General features: G+C 43.3%; 1 protein-coding gene across 4 annotated transcripts in view; it reads right to left on the bottom strand.

Annotated features, from left to right (window-relative positions):
* Nucleotides 1-20718, bottom strand: part of LOC147420202 (kinesin-like protein KIN-7D, mitochondrial) — a 101302-nt gene extending 80584 nt beyond the window's left edge. For 2 of the 4 annotated variants that reach the window (XR_015187020.1, XM_086504966.1), the window contains exons 1-13: nt 19845-20716; nt 19514-19611; nt 18830-18919; nt 18672-18724; nt 18497-18562; nt 18245-18298; nt 18093-18152; nt 17931-18009; nt 17767-17834; nt 17611-17679; nt 17429-17533; nt 17234-17338; nt 17005-17112 (exon numbers count right to left, since the gene is read on the bottom strand). Coding sequence is in view for 3 of the 4 variants with exons in the window: in XM_086504966.1 (XP_086361092.1) it covers nt 17005-17112; nt 17234-17338; nt 17429-17533; nt 17611-17679; nt 17767-17834; nt 17931-18009; nt 18093-18152; nt 18245-18298; nt 18497-18562; nt 18672-18724; nt 18830-18919; nt 19514-19611; nt 19845-20176 (1287 nt within the window). In the remaining variant the exon portion in view is untranslated. Of the gene's footprint in view, nt 1-17004; nt 17113-17233; nt 17339-17428; nt 17534-17610; nt 17680-17766; nt 17835-17930; nt 18010-18092; nt 18153-18244; nt 18299-18496; nt 18563-18671; nt 18725-18829; nt 18920-19513; nt 19612-19844 lie in introns of all 4 variants that reach the window. The other 2 variants (XM_086504965.1, XM_086504964.1) reach the window with 2 other exon arrangements.
* Between the last annotated feature and the right edge of the window lie 200 nt (nt 20719-20918).

The raw sequence follows: 20918 nt of genomic DNA, 5'->3' as shown, positions 1-20918 counted from the left end.
GAACCGGACTTCAAAGGGAGGTACTTTTGGGAGTCATTACTCATAGGCAGTCACGGATTGCTTCTCAACGTTTGGTACGACGGGAAGAAGGCATTTCTAGCTCGATTAGAGCAGGATTTACATCAATCGTTTTTGAGCCAGGATCCAAGCGAGACATGGCCACTCTTCCATGAGCACGCTCTCCCACCAGTCATCACTTCTACAGAGGTATGGGGTCAGTAAGCATCATCTCTCTACGCAGTCTCACGGCAACCACCTCTTCCAGATCTGCCCGAGCCATGCCCACACACATGCGCTTTCTTCACTGCCGAGATGGTAAAGAAAGCCATTGATAGGATGCAGACAAGGAGAGTAGCGGAGCATTTTATACCTACCAAAGATCTACTTGCAGAGCTTCTAGCACTGATGTTCAATCGTGCTATGTGCGAGAGTCTACCTGATACTTGGAGTTTGTTCACTATTGTACCTATCTTCGAGTAAGAGACCCTATGGAGCCTGGGAATTACCGCAGTATCATGATTGGACACACATTGGCAATGTTGTACGCATCCATCCTTGAGCGGCAATTGAGTAGATGGGCAGAGAGAGAGGGTGTATAGGCAACAAGACAAGCAAGTTTGAGGAGAGGTTTCTCCACTCTTGATCGTATTCTCATGCTCTAAGCCATTATTGAGGAGGGGAGATCACATGGGAGACGGCTCTATTGTTGCTTTGTGGATTTCTGCAAAGCCTTCAATGCAATGCCCAGAGCTAGATCGATGCGCAGACTGCAAGAGAAGGAGTACCCAAAGAGTTGGTTTGGGGGATCATGGCTCGGTTCACTCCACTATTGGGGTGAAACATCACTGCCCGCTATCTCCTACGCTATTTGGCATGTATGTGGATGAGGTTGTTGACTATATTGATAGGTATGGTGATAGAGGAGCACAATTGGCAATGACATGGATCCCACTATTGTTATATGTTGATGATATTGTGTTGATTACTGACTCCCCGGAGGGGATGCAACGTCATTTAGATGCTTTGTACATATTTGCCCACGATACTGGATTAAGTAAGGTGCACCGGAAGTGAATGTTGAACTTTGCTCAAGATGAGTGCTCCGAACTGTGATAAAGGTTCCTTTTACTTATGGAAGGGAGAGCCTTCCGTTCCTTTAGTGAGAGAGTGCAATGAACACAAACAAAGTGGTGAACACTGTGAATGAAAGTGTTGAGACTGAGAGATAGAGAGAGAAGAGTATGACACCAGAATGTTGTCTAACTCTCCTCCGAAGGCCCCACTCTCTATGGCGAGAGCGGTCTACTATTGATTGCACAAATCTCTACAATTCTTTGGACTTGCCAACGATGTCAACGACGATGAGGATGACGACGAGAAGGTCTGAAATCTGAAAATGCTAATGGCTGAAATCTGCAAATCTTTATCTGCTGAATTCTGACTCTATGTCGATGACGACGATGCGACGACGACACGCTGAAAACGCAGATGCTGAAATCTGCGTTTTCGGGCTGAAATTGCAACTTCGCGAGATCTGACCGTGCGGCGAGAATCTGCTACGGGAAGGTGAGATCTGCGAGGTTCGGGTCTTCTTCTGCGATGTGTGACTGCTGAAAACTGAAAACGTTGGTCCTTCTTGAGGTCTTGTCGCGACGAAACTGCAAAACGCTGGCTGTTATGCTGCTCCAAAAATGCTAGGCTGATTTGGTGTCCTGCGGGTAGAATCTGCTAACGCTAGGGCTGATCTGTTGTATTGCTGTCGTCGGGGCTGATCTGCACTGCAAAAACGTTAGAGGCTCTGCAATGCTGAAAAACGCTAGGCTTGGTCCTTGGCTGAAAACGCTAGGTTTACCGCCGGTGGTGGGGAGTCTTGTTGAGAAGGTGCCTGTTGAACGCGAAGTTCCTACTGCCTCTTCTATCAGAAAGTGCTAGCGCTAGGTTTCTTTATATACTTGCTTGCTAAAATTGCCCTACCTAATTCCCAACAAAAGTCACTTAAAAATAATAAGTGAAAAATGTCAAAAATAGGAAAAATAGGTCTATGCACTGTAAAAATGCTCCTGATGGGTTCCGATGGAAATCTGATGATCATGCCGTGTGCAACCAGAGGATATGCATCTACTTTAAGTGTCTGGACATGCACGGTTTGCAAACAGACTCACAAAAGTACCAGTTCACTTCCTATTCTAAACTGACTGAACTGGATTGAACCCTTGTCATGAAGTAGCTTGTCCACGTACACATAGGGTTAGATGTGTGACGTGTCATGTGACATCCCCTTGTACTTGTACCAATAGTATGGCGTCGACGGAGATCGCCAACAGTGTCTGGAATCCTGGAAAGGACTCTTCGCCCGCCCACTCTCAAGCGTGGGTCATGCGACACTTGAACTTCATAAAGGTCTACAACGCTTGCTTCTTTGGGCTGTGCCGAAAGCGACGCAAAGTCTTCTGAGGCTCCTTTAATGCTTCAACTTCGTCTAGAGTCATGCGTCTACCTTCTTCAAGAATCTCCGAGGATGAAAATTCTTGAAACCACTTCCAACACAAAAACATGAACATACCCATTCCATATAAAGTGACTGGAAAAATTCTATTGTTCCTTAAAGACTGTGCATGCAATGTAGATGAACAAAGAGACAGAGTGCCAAACCGTTCATCAAACACATGCACACAATGGATACGAATCTTGTCTTTCTGATCCAAATCAATCAACTGTGGCAAAACACAATGGAAATGCCGATGCTTGATGCTCAATCCTTCTTGTGTTCTTTCTAATACTGTGTCATGCCAAGGAAGAGATATGGAATGTAAATTCCTTGGGTGCAAACATTTTATCTTTTCATGAATCATCCGCATACATCCGTGCTCATTCATGAGTGAATCGTGCTCAGTGTACAATATGTCATGCCTAGGAAAAGGGATCACATAAGGACGGTGACTAAAATACAAGAAGCATCACGAATGAAACACTCATATTACGTGTTGAATAATCACTCGTACACATAATACTTCCTGTGGGGGTTCTTTGAAACTCGACTCAAGAGCCAAGATTGATTCTTCGTGATCTATCGAATCTGCAATGAGGTCAGCTTCACTAGACAAAGTATCAACTAAACCATCATACTTGTAAACAATCACATCATTATCCTGCAAATCACCATGCTTGTGAGAAATCACATCCTGATAATGCAATCATCATACTCGTGAGAAATCACATCTTGATCAAGCAAATCATCATGCTTATCATTATCATGCAAATCATGTGTGTCATGCTTTGGAGAAGACGAGACTGATCATGCAATCATCATACTCGTGAGAAATCACATCTTGATCAAGCAAATCATCATGCTTTTCATTATCATGCAAATCATGTGTCATGCTTTGGAGAAAACGAGACTAAGAGAGTCTCCTTTTCCTGAATTCTTTCAATCTTCGCCTGCACATTAGAAGTGAGAGATGAAGAAAGAACTACTTGCTCACCACGAATGAAATGGGAGTCACTTTTAGCATTGAAAGTGAAGGTATTAGCTGCCCAGTGCCCAATCAATGAGAGGGTTATGCTCACAAAACCATTGAATGCCTAAAAGCATATCACATCTTGAGAGAGGAGAGACTACAAATTTTCTGCGGAAGGACGCTTGTTGAACAATGAACAAAACATCAAGGCACTCTTGCGTGATAGAGAGTCCATACCGGGAGCGAAGCCTGACACCTCGAAAGGAGATGTCGTGCTAATCTCCAAGCGGGCTCTTTCGACAAGAAAGTCACTAATCACATCATGCATAGTACCTAGGTCAAACAATACGACAAAACGCTGACCATTCACATGACCATAACACTCAATGAGAGACTCATCAATGGGAGGATCATGAGAGACTTGGATCACACTCGTGTTCTCATTTGTTTAGTGGAAGTGGGTTCTGTGGGTTCTTTAGATTCCTTAGATTCAAGCTTAGGACATGTTCTTTTTATGTGACCCTTGATGTGACAGTGAAAACAACGACCTTCCTTAGAATAAGTGCTTTGCTCTTCCGACGTGATGTATCGTCCTAAAATTCCTTGTTCTACCTTTTTATTTGGAGTGAGCTTAGGTTTAGCAATTGTGTTGGCCTTACCCTTAGGTTCATTTAGAGAGTTCTTTTCTGAGAGACTATTGGAAGATTGGTTAGAAGAGTTACCGTTCTTATCATTCTTACCGTTTTTACCATTCTGAGGGTTCTGCGAAGTCTGAGAGGTACTTGTTGAAGTCTTGTTTTCCTTAGGCTTTCCCTTGTTGTGCTTCATCTTCTGTGCGAGAGCAACCGCTACCGCCTTGTTGAGATCGATTGGGTCAAGGACTTCGACATCAAACCTGATATAGTCGTCCAACCTGAAAATAAAAGCCTCTTTGCGCTCATCATCCAATTTGTGTAATTGGGTGCCGAGCTGCAAAAACATAACTAGCATACCATTTTGCTTGAGACTGCGCCAATCGCCTTCCAACCGTGCTAGGTACTATGGGGACATAAACCGCGCCTTGAGCTTGTCTTGGAAGTCGGCCCAATTGAAGGAAAGGGGCGCGCCATCCCTGGCTTCCTCTAGGTGCGAGGTCAACAGTGCCTCTTGCCATGCGTGGTACCAATTAATGGCATCACCGGCAAGGTATATAGCTGCCGTCACAACCTTGCTATTCCCTATCTTATTAGTTGTCGCAAAATAAGCATTAAATTGATCCAACCAAGAATAAATAATCGTAACATCCATCTTACCATCATACTTATTGAACGTGATCTTCTCTGTGACGAGGTTGTTGGAGTCTGGATCTCGACGTGAGCCGCTTGATGAACCATCAACATCTTTATCATGCGCGGGTCTCAAGGTAAAAGCCTGTCGGACCAACTCTTGCATGCGTAGGTCTCTTTAAACCTCACGCTTTGCCAGTCTTTCTTCGGCCGCCAAGCACGCTTGCTCACGCTCACGCTCCATGGCTTCCTGTAGTGCTGCTTTTCTTTATTTTCGTTCATCGGCCACCAAGCGTGCTTCGCGATCCAAGGTTTCCTATCTGATTTGGTGGTCACGCTCTTCGACTTTTTGTCAATCTCCTTTTCTTTCTTTTCGTTCCTCGGCCGCCAAGCGTGCTTCGCGAGCCAAGGTTTCCTGTCGTTCTAGTTGTGTCATCGCAACACGAGTCGCTTCTTGTCGTTCTACCATCATGTCCATCATCGACTTGACCAAAGCCTCCTTAGGATTTGGTGCAAATCGTGGCGTAGATGGGAAAGGGAGAGGGTCAAAAAAACCTCCTGGTGGGGAAAATTCTTCTTCACCTTCTTCATGCTCACTACCTTCATGCAAAGTATCCATTCCGCTTCGGGTGATGACCATACATTGAGATCATTGGTTCTTAAATTCACGAGGAACTTGGGTTCTTGTGGGTCTTGGGTTCTTGGGTTTTTGAGAGTCTTGAGGTTCTTGAGCTTCGGGAGTCTTGAGGTTCTTGAGGTTCTGGAATCTTAAGGTTCTTCTTTAGCTTGCAATCTATGTTAGAGAAGAATCTTCTCTTCACCCGGGTTCTGCTCTTTTCCATGGGCGTACCCCTAGGCGGCCTTGCGCTCACACCAAGGTTGCTTTTTCTCACCTCACGTCGATTGGCCGGCCGCTAAGTGCACGGCCCGCTCTCAATGAGTGAAAAGAGGCACAAGGGGAGGCTGGACAAGCCCTTCTTTCTTGGGTTTCCTGTCACTCTTCAAAAACACGATTAGGAATCGACACGCCCAAGAGGACTTGGGTTAACGTGCGATCGCAACAAGCAAAAAAAAAAAGTGTAGATCTTTCCTTGAGTGATACAGAACAAAGCTCTGCTACCAATGTAAGGTGCAGCGGAAGTGAATGTTGAACTTTGCTCAGGATGAGTGCTCCGAACTGTGCTCAAGGTTCCTTTTACTTACGAAAGGGAGAGCCTTCCGTTTCTTTAGTGAGAGAGTGCAATGAACACAAACAAAGTGGTGAACACTGTGAATGAAGGTGTTGAGACTGAGAGATAGAGAGAGAAGAATACGACACCAGAATGTTGTCAAACTCTCCTCCGAAGGCCCCACTCTCTATGGCGAGAGCGGTCTACTATTAATTGCACAAATCTCTACAATGCTTTGGACTTGCCGACAATGAGGACCAAGACGAGACGGGCTGAAATCTGAAAATGCTAATGGCTGAAATCTGCAAATCTTTATCTACTGAATTCTGACTCTATGTCAATGACGAGGATGCGACGACGACGCGCTGAAAACACAGATGCTGCAATCTACGTTTTCCAAGCTGAAATTGCAAACTTCGCAGGATGTGATCGCGCGGCGAGGATGTGCTATGGGAAGTGAGATCTGCGAGGTTCAAGACTTCTTCTACGATGTGTAACTGCTGAAAACTGAAAACGCAAGTCCTTCTTGAGGTCTTGTAGCGACGGAACTGCAAAACACTGTCTGTTATGCTGCTCCAAAAACGCTAGATTGATTTGGTGTCCTGCGGGGAGAATCTGCTAATGCTAGGGCTGATCTGTTGTATTGCTGTCGCCGGGGCTGATCTGCACTGCAAAAACGTTGGAGGCTCTGCAATGCTGAAAAATGCTAGGCTTGGTCCTTGGTTGAAAATGCTAGGTTTGCCGCCGATGGGGTCTTGTTGAGAAGGTGCCTGTTGAACGCGAAGTTCATGTTGCCTCTTCTGCCAGAAAGTGCTAGCGCTAGGTTTCTTTATATACTTGCTTGCTGAAATTGCCCTACCTAATTCCCAGCAAAAGTCACTTAAAAATAATAAGTGAAAAATATCGAAAATAGGAAAAATAGATCTATGCACTATAAAAATGCTCCTGATGGGTTCCGATGGATATCTGATGATCATGCCATGTGCAACCAGAGGATATGCATCTACTCCAAGTGTCTGGACATGCACGGTCTACAAACAGACTCACAAAAGTGCAAGATCACTTCCTATTCTAGACTGACTGACTGACTGAATTGGATTGAACCCTTGTCATGAAGTAGCTTGTCCACGTACACATAGGGTTAGATGTGTCACGTGACAGATTGTATGTTAACCTAGGGAAAACCAAGGTTGTTGTGTTTAACACCACACCACAATGGGTCACGAGGTCAGCACCCACTTTTACTAATGGCCAGGAGATGGTGGAGTATACAAATGCATACACCTATCTTGGGGTAGTCTTCAGTGGACCGGTGTTTTAACTTTTCATTGAAGAGAGCAACAAAGACTAGATTGACGAGATCTTATTCAGCCTTGGAAGGATTGGAGAAGATTTGTTAGCAGGTTCAGTTTCATAAACCTCAAACAAAGCTATGGCTTTTTGACACTCTAGTGGCTTCAACTATGCTTTATGGGGTTCATATTTGGGGACTTTCAGTGGACCACCATGGAAGATCTGGTAGCATTGATGGATGGAGATGTATGGAGAGGCCTCTAGTCTCTATGATCTCTCGGTTGATTCGGACTAAGGCCTCAGTGCCACATGAGATTATTCGAGCTGAGCTAGCTGCCCCCCCTCTCATAGTTGAGACCCTTACTAGATCAATTTCCTTCATGCATAATCCGAAGAGAGATATGCTCGGCTAGCCCTTGAGTCATCCCGATAGCTAGCGCTACAAAGGGACACAGCATGCTGGTATGGGCACATGACATCATGGTTTCAGTCACATGGCTTCAGCATGGATAGACTACCCCCATTCCGGTACTCCTTGGATGCACCCGCCCTTTTTCTCACACGGACTGAGATCACTAGGCTTATACATCAGGATTTGATTCAATTGGATACCAAAAGCACATGGATTCAGCTGGTACAAGATTTGGACACGAAGATGGCTTTCGATATAGAGAATCTTCTCCAACTAACAGAGGATGGATATGTGATCAAAACCGCCTACATGAACACTATCTATCCTATGGGATACGATGTATATTGGTGAAGTGGGCACATCATTGCATTTGTTAGAGATTGAGACTGGCAGATTTAGGAGAGTATCAACAAAAGCCAAGATATGCCAGTTGTGCACAAAGCCTTTGAGCTCAGGAGAACTAGACGCCACGTCTACAAGGGCGACCACGACATCAACAGAGGCTCCATCAGAGGATCAGGACTATTCTAGCACGATATGGAAGACGCCAAGTACAACTATTTACAAAGGCTGACATTAACAAAGCTCTTCAGCAACCGATGCAATACTTTCTCAGACAACGCCCGATGCCAGGCATCCTTGGTCATCGAAGATGATGATGATGATGATATCCGTCTGACGATTTCAGCCTTTTAGTTTAGTCTTTCACTCTAGTTCATTTTATATTTGTACCCAAACATTGAATTAGGCCACAAGGATTGTATCAGTTTAGTCTCATAGGTCATTTTGGCCTTTTGAAAACGTTTCATCTCTCTCTCTCTCTCTCTCTCTCTCTCTCTCTCTCTCTCTCTCTCTCTCTCTCTCTCTCTCTCTCTCTCTCTCTCTCATTTTATATTTGTACCCAAACATTGAATTAGGCCACAAGGATTGTATCAGTTTAGTCTCATAGGTCATTTTGGCCTTTTGAAAACGTTTAATATAACGTTTCATATCTCTCTCTCTCTCTCTCTCTCTCTCTCTCTCTCTCTCTCTCTCTCTCTCTCTCTCTCTCTCTCTCTCTCTCTCTCTCTCGGGAAAAATAAAAGGAACTATCATTCAAGCTAAAAGGAATCACTTACGCAAGGAAAGGAAGTAAAGGATTTGTGGAAGTGTAAAACCTAGATCTTCACCATTTCAATTGCGTTGCACCTAACACAAGTGATCCTATAGAGCTTGGAAACTATTGTACTATTATGATTGGACACACATTGGCACCGTTGTATGTGTCTATCCTTGAGCAATAGTTGAGCAAATGGGCAGAGAGTGAGGGCATATGGACAACGGGACAGGCCGGTTTCAAGAGAGGCTTCTCCACTCTTGACCATATTCTGACACTTTTAAAGCCATCATTGAGGAGGGTAGGGCACATGAGAGATGGATTTTTTATAGCTTCGTGGATTTTTGTAAAGCATTTGACATGATGCCCAGAGCCAGAGTGATGCGCAAACTATAGGAGATGGAAGTGTCCATTGAGTTGATTTGGGGGATCATGGCTCTATACAGATCAGTGGTGGGACATGTACACACTCTAGAGGAGATATCTCATTTAGTTCACTCCCCTATTGGAGTGAAACAAGGTTGTCCATTGTCTCCTACTCTATTTGGTATGTATATATATGAGGTTTCTGATTACATTGACATAGAGGTGACAAAGGTGCCCAGCTGGTAGGGACATGGATTCCATTGTTGTTATATGGTGATGATATTGTGTTAATCTCTGACTCATTAGAGGGTATGCAACGACATTTGGTTGCATTACATAGCTTTGCGGAGGATATTTGATTGTCTGTAAACCTTGGTAAAAACAAGGTTATGGTGTTTAACACCACACTGTAGTGGATCAAGAGATCAGCACCTACAACACTTATGGCCAAGAGACTGTGGAGTACACAGATGCATATACTTAGCTTGGGATAGATCATAGTCTTCATTGGGCCAAGGTTTTCTTTGAAGAGAGCAGCAGAGACTAGACTGACCAAACCATATGCGACCTTGGGAGGATTGGAGAGGATGTGTTCATAGGTTCAGTTCCAAGAACCCCAAACAAAGCTTTGGCTCTTTGATACCTTGGTAGCTTCAGCTATGCTCTATGGGGTTCAGGTTTGAGGACCCTATGTGGGTTAGGATGGGTGGAGAGGCCCTTGGTATCTACGATCTCTCGACTGATTAGAGCCAAGGCCTCCCTACCACACGAGATCATTAGAGCAAAGTTAGTAGCCCCCCCATGGAGATAGAGGCACTTACCAGATCAGTCTCCTTATGCACAGCTTATGGGATACTACCAAAGACAAATATGCCACAGTGGCCCTTGAGTCTTCCAGACAGTAAGCTTTACAGGGGGACACATCATGCTAGTATACACAGATGTCATCATGGTTCCAAATACATGGCTTCAACGTGGACACCTTGCGTCCCTTCCACGAGTACTCCTTCGATGCACCATCGTTCTCTCTTACACCGGTGGAGATTGCTAGACTCATTCATCAAGAGGACAAGGATAGAGTCGACACAAGAGTTGGGCACAAAGATGGCTTTCTATAGAGAGCATCTTCTCCAACTCACAAGGGATGGGTTTGTCAGTTGACCCAACTATATGGATACACATCTATCTCATGGATTACGATGTGCCATTCATCAAATACGGATATCTTCATACCAGCTTGAGATTGAGACTGGTAGATTCAGAGGGATACCAGCAACTAGTAGGATATGCCGCCTATGCCATACAAAGCCAAAGACGAAGATGCGTTATATATGTCAGTGCACAATGTACGAGGGGTGGAGTCACTTCCATTGTCTATTCAAAGAAGGCATCGGACCCTTCTCCAGAGTCATGAGCTATCACGACCAAAGATGTCTTGAACTATATCTACTTGAGTTACACAGACACAGAAATAGTTTACTGAGGAGATATGGAGAGAGACAATCCCAGAGACAAATTACTGATCTCCTCACACCAAGCACTCAACAAATAGAAAAGCAACCGCCACTCCAAATCTCAGCTCATTCTCACACCCACGATACTCTCATTGACCGAGCATTGGAGCTAGGGAGATTGATACGCCCAGAACTAAGGAGAGAAGCTTCACAACATCGACGGAGACTACAACAAAGAGTTCGAGCCATACTATCTCGCATCTAGAGTATAGATGAGGATAGATTCATCACCCATTATATCACCCTCTTGTATTGGGCACCCATTGTATCAGTGATCGCACATACCCCACACAGTTCTAGCTACAAGCACTTCTAGAATCATTTCAATATCTCTTTTTAATGTACCCAAGCATGGTATCAGATTCACCAGTTTATAACGGATTGATTTTATAGGTCATTTTGGCCTTTTGAAGACGTTAAAAAATTATTTTATTTCATTTCATCGTCTCTCTCTCTCTCTCTCTCTCTCTCTCTCTCTCTCTCTCTCTCTCTCTCTCTCTCTCTCTCTCTCTCTCTCTCTCTCTCTCTCTCTCTCTCTCTCTCTCTCTCAGTATCCTTCATGCATAGCATGCACAGCTTATGGGACCTCCCTAGAGAGATATGCTCGGCTAGCCCTTGAGTCATCCCAACAGCTAGCGTTGCAGGGGGATAGAGCATGTTGGTATGGGCAAATGACATCATGGTTTCAGTCACATGGTTTCACCATGGATAGATTGCCTCCATTCCCCGCTACTCATTGGATGCACCCTCCCTATCTCCCACGCGGACAAAGATCACTCGAATCGTACGTCAAGATCTGATTCGGCTAGATACTAGGAGCATGGACACAATCAACACACGAGTTGGACACAAAGATGGCTTTCTACAGAGAGCATCTTCTCCAACTAAGAGAGGATGGATATGTGATCAGACCGGTCTATATGGATACTCATTTATCCCATGGGATACCATGTGCTATTGGTCAGATGCGCACATCATCACGTCAGTTAATGATTGAGACTGGCAGATTCGGTACCAGCATAGGCCAAGATTTGCCACTTGTGTAACATAGAGCCAGAGACAGAGTTACATCACATTTGGTATACTATGAGATACGAAGCGTCTTTCATTGTCTATTCAAAGAGGGCTTTGGACCGTTGGCTAGAGTCATGACATAGCAAGATCAGAGATGCCTCGGGTTGCTTTTCCTAGATCTGTGCAGACACATGGAGAGTCTCTTGAGGAGATCGGGTAGTGGGAGACATTCACACAGAGAGAGATCACTGACTTCTTTAGAGTAGAACTCGGCAGTCAAATGAGCAAGCTTCACAACTAACTTCAGTGCCCACCTATACGAGAGGTATATTAGTTGACAGAGCCATTGAGCTCGAGAGAGCTAGACGCCCACGTCTACGAGGGCGACATTGATGGAGGCTCCAACAAAGGATCAAGACTATTCTAGCACTACATGGGAGACGTCCAATACGCCTATATACATAGGCAAACATTGATGATGCTCTTTAGCGACCCATGCAATACTTTCTCGGATAGGGCCCGAGGCCAGGCATCCTTGGGGATTGATGATGATTATTATTTTAGTTTTTTCACTTTATTTCATTTTAATTTGCCCAGATACTATATTAGATCCACCAAGATTGTCTCAATTTGGTCTCATAGATCATTTTGGCCTTTTGAAGACGTTTAATATATAACAAGTCTTGAGTTCAACTCTCCTCGTCGGCTAGATCTTTAAGATCTCTTGGGATAGTTTCCCTTCTCTCTCTCTCTCTCTCTCTCTCTCTCTCTCTCTCTCTCTCTCTCTCTCTCTCTCTCTATGTGTTATTGGTCAGCTACGCACCTCATCTCACCATTCGGAGATAGAGACACGCCAATACCCCCAAAGGAGAGATTATGCCAGGTTTGCCAGAGAGAGCCAGAGACCAAGGAGCATTATATCTAGCAATGCACAACATATTATGAGATCCGCAAGTGTTTTCATTGCTTATTCAAAAAGGGCTTTGTTCCCTTATCCCACATCATGGATTACTATGACCAGAGGTGCCTAGGTCTCTTCTTGCTAGAGATCTGTGGACTCAAAGAGACTACCCTTAGGCGAGAGGACCTACACACATAGAGAATCCATGCAGAGGTAGATCAGTACTTTTTACAGTGGGACTACTCGGGATGGCCACATAGAGGACTACTTTCTAGAGGAATCTGGCATAACCATGTTGAATGCAACAAGAGATTGATCTTCAAAATCCTTAATGTGATGTAAGGCTTCTAGTTCAAAATCTTCCAATAATTGCAATATATTTGGCGAAGAGAAAATCTTCTCAAGGCATTCTTCGAAGGGGTTAACTTCATCTTTGCTAATCACTGAAGAGGATTTTGGATTGAGACTGTAATCATCTTCCAATAATGAATCCCAAAATTCTTCAGAATCATCTTCAAAAACTGCCACTCCATGACTTGCAATTGGCATATCATCATCGAGCACAGAATCAAAGAAAGCATAATCATCTTTTGACTTAGAATCTTCAACTATGTTCTTATCTTTGTTTGGTAATGATGTAGCACTTAAAAAAACTTCTAGCTTGAAATCATTTTTGTCTTTATCAATTGATTCAAGAGAAATTAATAAACTCAAAAATTCATCAATAATAATTTCTGCATCCGCATCGAAAATCATATTCACTTCATAATTCACTGTATCATGTCGTTTGACTAGTACACGAGAGGCTTGAATCACTCGTTCCGCATGATAAAGTCCGTGTAAAATCAATTCACGTCCATCTTTGAACAAATTGATAGTATGTCCTCCAAAGCTAATTGCTGGATCATATTGGAATAACCAATGCTGACCAAGAATCATGTCGTAATAAGATAAAGGCATGACCTCGAAATCCAGTTGATCTGCATAATTTTGAATACTGGACTGCAACTGTCAAACTATCTCATCACAAGTTAAAACTGATTCATCTGCTAATTCCACATCATATAAGTGAGATGTCTTCTGAGTTGGCAAGCCAAGCTGTCGAACTATCTAAGTACTGACGAAAATATTCGAGCATCCATGTCCACCAAAATATTGATGGAGCAACCATTGAGAGTTCCGAAAAGGCTCAAAACTTGCTTTGGAAGAGACTCCAAAATTGAAGAATTGCACTGAGTATGCATCATAAGAATACTCATATCTTCTAAGACATGAATTGTATTGACCACAGATTTTCCTTTATCTTGAGCGGAATTTAGTTGTTCAAAATTGAATGATGTTTCCGCATTGGAATTTCTTTTTAAATTAGACGGATTTGGTTTCTTTGGACATTGATACCATCTATGATCACCACCGCAAATTGTACATAATCCTTCGTTCTTTGAAGTCGAAGAAGCACTTGACGAAGAGCCTTGCTGAGTATTAGAACACCGATCTTGAGAAAAATCATGCCCTTTACCACGATCAAGTGAAGCATTTGAAGAAGATCTGCTTTGAGATTGTCTATCTTGATAATAGAACCTTGAAGTTGAATAAGACTCAGTTGCGTGCTGCCTGAACTGAGATTGTTGCTGTTGACTTTGGCTCTAGCTTTCTCTGCAATCGCACTATGAAAAGTGAGCGCTATTTGAAGATTTGTTACCAAGGAAAAAATTCTGTGTAGGGCATCAATTATCGCCAAAGACACTCCACATAGGCAATTGCAGCATCCAAGGTGGTAGGGGTGTATTTATGCACATCGTCCTTCAAGGTTGGTTCAAGCCCGTCACTGAAACTGTGTAGTTTATCAAAGGGGTTGAGATTCTCTATCTCCAAAAAGTCTTTGAAACTCTATGATATCTGCGGCCAAGGAGCCTGTTTGGCTTGCGCGGCCAAGAGAGAACCGGGCATGAAAATCCGCATTGACAGGTTCAAACACCTTGCAAATAGCACGCCGGAATTTATTCCAAGAAGATGTGTGTTTCTCGTCAACAACCCGCCGTTGCCACCAAAGAAATGCTCGACCAAATCTGTGTTTGATAAGTAAGCCTCCATTTGAATAGCCATTGGTCCAGCACGCGCTTGTCGCGGCGACCATTATAAGGCTCAGGCAGTTTAATATCAAGCTTCTTCTGTGCAACATTAAAAAATTTATAAAGTAATTGAAGTTCACGATTGTCTACCTCATCAATTGGATCTTGTTCGTTTGGTTCGTCCACTGAAGCTTCTGAAGAAGGTGTGGAAGAAGCAACATTAGTCGTCCGAGAAGTCGTAGGACAACTCCGAGAAGTGTTTTGCGTTTGCATCTGATCCAAACGAGTGCGAAGTGATGCGAGGCTTGTGGAAAGTGTGGCCATTTGTTCCTTGATAAGAGTAAGGGCGTCTTCAGATTGACCACCTCCGCCTTGAGAATTCGACATGGTTACATCTCAAAGGGAACTCTCGAACAGGTGCACGAGCAGGTTCTGGACGGGTACTTCGGCAACAGAAAACTATGTTTGAACGAGTTCCGGCTTTGGAGTATCCGAGATAATGATGATTATTCTGGGTGCTGAGAGAGGGTACAATCTGCAAGCCTTCTTCGGGAATCTCGTCAATGTCCGAGAGAAACGGCACAGATATGTTGAATTTGTCGTCGGCCATGTGGCTCGTGTGCAAAGGATATCCAGAAATCTAGTGCTGAGCAGAGAAGTAGCGTACAGTTTTGGGAATCGCTTGCTTTCATGCATTATTAATTGAAGAGATATGTTCACAAAACGTGCTTCTAATTCAAAAGAATTAAAAGGTGCTCCTAATTCAAAAATTCCACTCAAAAAAAAAACCATGCGTTAATCTATAGCACGTAACGACAGGCAATGACGAAGCACATAGATTTGCAACAATATTACCTAAGAAAGATGAATACAACATTGCTAGAGAGAGAGAGAGAGAGAGAGAGAGAGAGGAAAAAAAAACGCTAAAGAGAATTAAAAGAAAATGCTAAAGGAAAAGTGAAAGAGCAGAGAAACACCTATTTATATGGACACAAAAGGTCTTTTGACTTTCCATCTTCATTTGTCTTTTGACTTTCCATTCATCTTTTGACTTTCCACCTTCATGTGGCTTTTCATTTCCTAAACTCACCCTCACTTATACACTTAATTTTTATTTTTCTAAGATTGGGAAGACCGAATCACATGGGGGTTAATTCTTTTGGGTAAATTTTGGGGTAGGCCAGCCAAGTTTGGCCCGCCACTTTGGGTTTTAATAAATTTGGGGGTTTTTTATATCTCTTGCGCTACTAGTTGTATTAAAAAAAAAACAAACGAAGACAGTGATTTAGCCAACATGCAACATTTGGGGAAAGGGTGCGCAAAACAGCCAGCAGATAAACGTCAAACGCCGCCACTTGGGAAGGGATTCGGCGCCAGAGATATTTGCTGCCCAAAGGGATGCGACCATTCGCAGAAGAAGTGGCCGATCGCGATGACCTTTGGTTAGAAAGGGTGCGAGCACGGAGAAGTGAAAGGGTGCATAAGTTTGTCGGGTACATTGCACACACTCATGGCTGTCCTGTTCTAACTTCTGTTTATGTTTCTTTTATATGCGTAGAATTAAATCAATTACCTCATACGCGTAGTCGAAGAGCACCACTTTCCGCTGCTACCATACAACTCCAAGAGAGGGAGGGAGAGGGTAGCAACGAGGGTGAGAGGCTCACAACCTTCGTGTCCCGAGAAAAAATTTGCTCTTATACTACTCTGAGGATTAGTGGGCCAATCCTATAATTAAAGCTTAAAACTTCATACTTAAGATCAAACTGAGACTCAAGAGACTGAATGTGTGTTTGATTGATTGAATGAATTCTTGAAAACTGAGTACAATAGGCTCCTTATATAGGAGACGAAGAGACACAAATAAAAAGACATCTTCATTGCACCATCAAAGTCTCAAGCAATACAAAGCTTGTATTATATCAAGTCTCTCTTTATGGGAGAAATTATAATACAGAAGCCTTTTGGAGGGGGACCGGCTCCACATAAATCCGGTCCTCAATTGTTGTAAAGTTCTCTAATTCTCTCTTGCAAAAGTATTGTTCATGCCAAGTTAATTAAGTATAATGGTTATGTTCTACCACTAATTAAGTTCACCCTCTATGTTCTCAAAGTAGTCTCATAAAAATGCTCACTATAGTTCTCTTAATTCTGCTATTCTCAATATTCATAGGCCTTTTCCATTACAGAGCCCCTAATCTAGGGGAGATTATTGGGTAGGTGAGTGTAGGTGACATACTACATAGGGGTGTGCGTGTGCTTCTACTTACTATTCTAACAACACATTGCCAAATTAAGCTTTCTGGCTAGAAGCATATGGCATCTTTGTATGCCCAGTAAATTTAAGACTGTGACCTTTGTAAATCAATCAAGGCTACGTAGATATGCACTTTATGTACTTAAATAGTTACATTTTAGTAAAATTATCTAAATAGACCACTCACCCGATTTACAATGGCTTGCACCGTAAGTCGCTTCGCTCTATGAGCAAATTTCAAGGTATTGTGGGTCTCTTCCATGTTACTTGATGCTGGAGTAAGTGTACAGATCAGCTGCACAAACATTGATTCACATCAAAAGCTTTCGAAACAAATAATGTTTTACAAGCTGTCAAATTCATTCCAGCTTGCATAGAGCCATCACAAATCAACTTGACAATCAATCTTTTCGCACCGAAACACGCCCAAATCCACTTAAAGACGATTGCAATAATCGAGTCAATTTGGAGTCTCGATAGGGCACATGAGATGCTCTTCCCTCACTTAGCTTTCCTATAACCTGTAAAGAAATTTGACTACAGCGTTCATTGCAAGACCAGGGGCCAGTGGAGAAACCTTTACTGATATTGTTGGATAAATGTTAGCTCACAGTTCCAAGTGTCAATAAGCTTTTGTTGATATACGATCCCTCTTTTCTCCTTTGTCCGGTGGTCTCTGTTTTTGAGCTCTCTGATCCTGCGAGATCAATTAAGTTCTGCTTGTGCGTAGTTAAGACAAATCCATTACAGCTTTGAGGATACTAACAAACTTTTTGGAAGTTTTGCAACTTACCAGCTGGGATATTGTCAATTCCTCACCCTCCTCGAATGGATCCATTAGTCTTGGGCTACTCTCAATTATCTATTCACAAGCCAGCCAAGCACGACAGGCTGCACGTGAGATTGCAAAAGAAATAAGGTAAGACGAACCACAAGAATCGCATAATACCAGAGTGAAAACGGTATGGCTCCGACTGCTGAGGAGGTTGTAGTTGTTGGAGCCCACATGGCGAAGTTCTGCAAGAGAAAGCGCTCTTTTGAGAGGGAATGAACTTAATCAGCCAGTTTCAAATCCAAAACCACAGGTCGCCTTTTATCGGGATTATGGGCTACCTTCTCCAGCTGTAATCAATGACAATGCATGGAAAGGCGATAGAACAACTTCTTCTGTGATACCTTCCACGTAGGTGCCCTTCATCATGAAAATCTCTGTTAGAGCTGAAAGTCTGAGTAATCAGCATGCTTGGCAATATCTTCAAGCACCCAACCAAGTACCTCAGCATCTTCCCGTATGCGGAGATTTTGCCCAGCAGGGTTCAGCAGATCATTGATCACCTGCAGACAAACTATCAAATGAGAGTCTGAACCAAGAAAGTTAAACACTATGTGTAAACTATGGTTTCCACATGCAGGAATCAATAACAAACCTCATTGTAAATTTCCAAGTAGGAGACGCGCAAAAGATACTCTCTCTCTGGAGTCTGCAAAGTGAAGGACACAATTAACAGAATATCACAGCGAGCAGAATTGATGAGCTTAAATATCTCGACACTTGCTAGAGAATGTGCAGCACTGAGCCCAGAATGTTTTGAGTTCAAAACCTAGTGACAAATATGCCATTTGGACATCAGAGAAGTTTCATGATGAAAAGAGGTCAACAAGAGTGGCAGGGCATGTACCTCCTGAATTATACTAAATACATCCTTCACTGCCAGTGGTATGATTCCAGGTGACTTGGGATCTCCCTGACATCACAATGGAGGCTTAGAATTGCATTTTGCACTAAAGTGGCTTTGAGCACAACTATCAATGTAAGAAACACTGAATGTTTTTTAAACCAAGAAGCACGATTACATGCATTGTGTAAGTCTTTCCACTGCTTGTAACACCATAAGCAAAGACAGTACCTGAAACAAAAACTTCAGGGCTGAATGTTAAATCAACTTTTGGTTAATCACTGTAAATGTTCAAAATTTGACTTTTGATTAAACAATCTTAACATGTCCTTGTACCATTGATGCCTTCCATGGCACCTCGCACAACATTCATAGCCGCAACATTGTACACTCCTTTGGTTGTTGTTGTGGGTCCAAACACCTTATCTGCAGATTTCAAATTCTTGAATGTTTAGATGCTTTCTGGTACAGTGTTAGCTTGCAAAGTACGACATTTAATATCTGAAATGTTCTAAATGGACAAGGATAATTTGTCATTTGGATGCTATCGCTATAAACTAATTCAACTTGTGACCCATCATGCTGTTAACACAGCCATTGTAAGTATCGGCTTCAGAACTAAACTTGTGGTTTCTTTCAGATAAGGGAATCGCCTGAGCTCAGATGATGATAGATTAGCATAAATGTCAGGCTTTGCCTTCTCACAGCAAACCTAATTCAATAGTGCAGTCTTGAGAGCTAAAACAGCAGTGGAGGAACCTAATCAAAGCAATACTAGTAAAAACGTCACAAGCCACATAAACAATGGTTGAATTACATCCGTTGTGAACCACTATCTCATCAGCAAGTCAAGAATCATTGGGCATATGATTCCTTTGAGCTATAGCTTTCACATACACACGAATGATGATGGAAGAACATAACCAACAGCTTCTGCCCCACAAAGTAAGCCCAAATCTATCATTGTGTCGTAAAAGTCGCAACTGAAGTAGGGATGCCTAAATGCAAAGAATCACTCACCAAAGGCATAGGCAGTGAGTGGACTATATTCATTGCGGACAACGGTATCGCCATCAGCATACCAGGCCACTTCATCCCCCTGCTGCACCTCTCTCAAGCTGCAAGGCCACACAAATGCACAGAATCTTCTCGTGATAAGGAGCTGTTCATAATGCATGGTTCAAGAAATTGGCAATCTAGCCAAGCTGAGTAAGCTTCCGAGAGTAATGACTTGACATCAGGCACTTGGAATATACATGGGGAGCATCCACATCCTTGCTTATCAGAACAAATTATGTGCCTTTTTGCAATGCCAGTCTACATGGTGAGCTGTAAGAAAAGAGCATTGTACCTTAGTGGTCGGAAGCGAACGGTTACACAGACACTTTCCTTTGTTTGTGATGCCATGGCATTTTGACAAGAAGATGCCATCAGAGGAAGTCCATCTGGAGGAGAGGAGCACTCATGCAGGGGCGTTGAGTCAACATTGCAACTGAAAGTGGAAGCGGCAAGGGAGGGGACAAAGGAAGGGGTCCCATTGGATACTTGCACGCCTTCTCCTTCCAGAGAGACTGGGATGTACGAGTCGACAATGGGGCCCTCACTTGTTGAAGAACAACCTCTGAAGCCATCGTTGCTACACACGGATGATGTGGAAGATACTGTACAAGATGCCATTAGCATTTTGAAAGCTCTGCTAGGTCACAGACTCACAGAGAGATAAGCATTTGTGACCCCTTCAAAGCAATAATTGACCTCAACAACTGCTTCGGCAGTGCAACTTCCACTTCAAAGCTCGCGGTTTTGTGAGACTAGCCGCAAGCTCATGCAGATGATTGATGGCAGTCAGGACTCAGACGGAAAAACCTACTGGCAACACGGAAGGAGACACTGCTTGTGGAGGGCCTCCATAAAAGCTTCACATGTCGAGCAGGGGAATTGGAATGTCGCCATTAAAAAGAGGTGCAGTTTTCTGCGGTTGGAGAATCGGGCAATTGAGGGAGCTTCCAATTTGTGATGTATGCAATGCATTGTGTGTGACACTGTGTGTGTGTGTGTGTGTGTGTGAGAGAGAGAAAGAGAGAGAGAGAGAGCTGCAGAGTGCGCACTGCGCAGTCGGGCCGAATGCATGGGGATTTGATGAAATTCAAAAGCTTGCTTGTAAGTTTTAACGTGTTTCACGGTCTGTGTTTGTTGTGAGGAGCAATGAATATGGGTGCTGTTGGCGGGAGCGCACAGAACAAAAGCGCTTTGAATTTTTATGTTAAAGCCTACATGTACATGCAGCATACTTCACTTGCAAAATTTACACTGCTCAGTGCTCAGTATAAGCTGTATCAGCCTGTTTGTAACCTTACAATTTTGGATTCTCGCTTGGCTATCAAAGTCACTCACTTGCTTTTTTCTTTTTTTTTGGGGGGGGGGG

Source organism: Adiantum capillus-veneris, chromosome 28 (genome assembly GCF_014529385.1).
Source record: "Adiantum capillus-veneris isolate H3 chromosome 28, ASM1452938v2, whole genome shotgun sequence".
Lineage (NCBI taxonomy): Eukaryota > Viridiplantae > Streptophyta > Polypodiopsida > Polypodiales > Pteridaceae > Adiantum > Adiantum capillus-veneris.
This window is presented reverse-complemented; position numbering and strand designations above follow the sequence as displayed.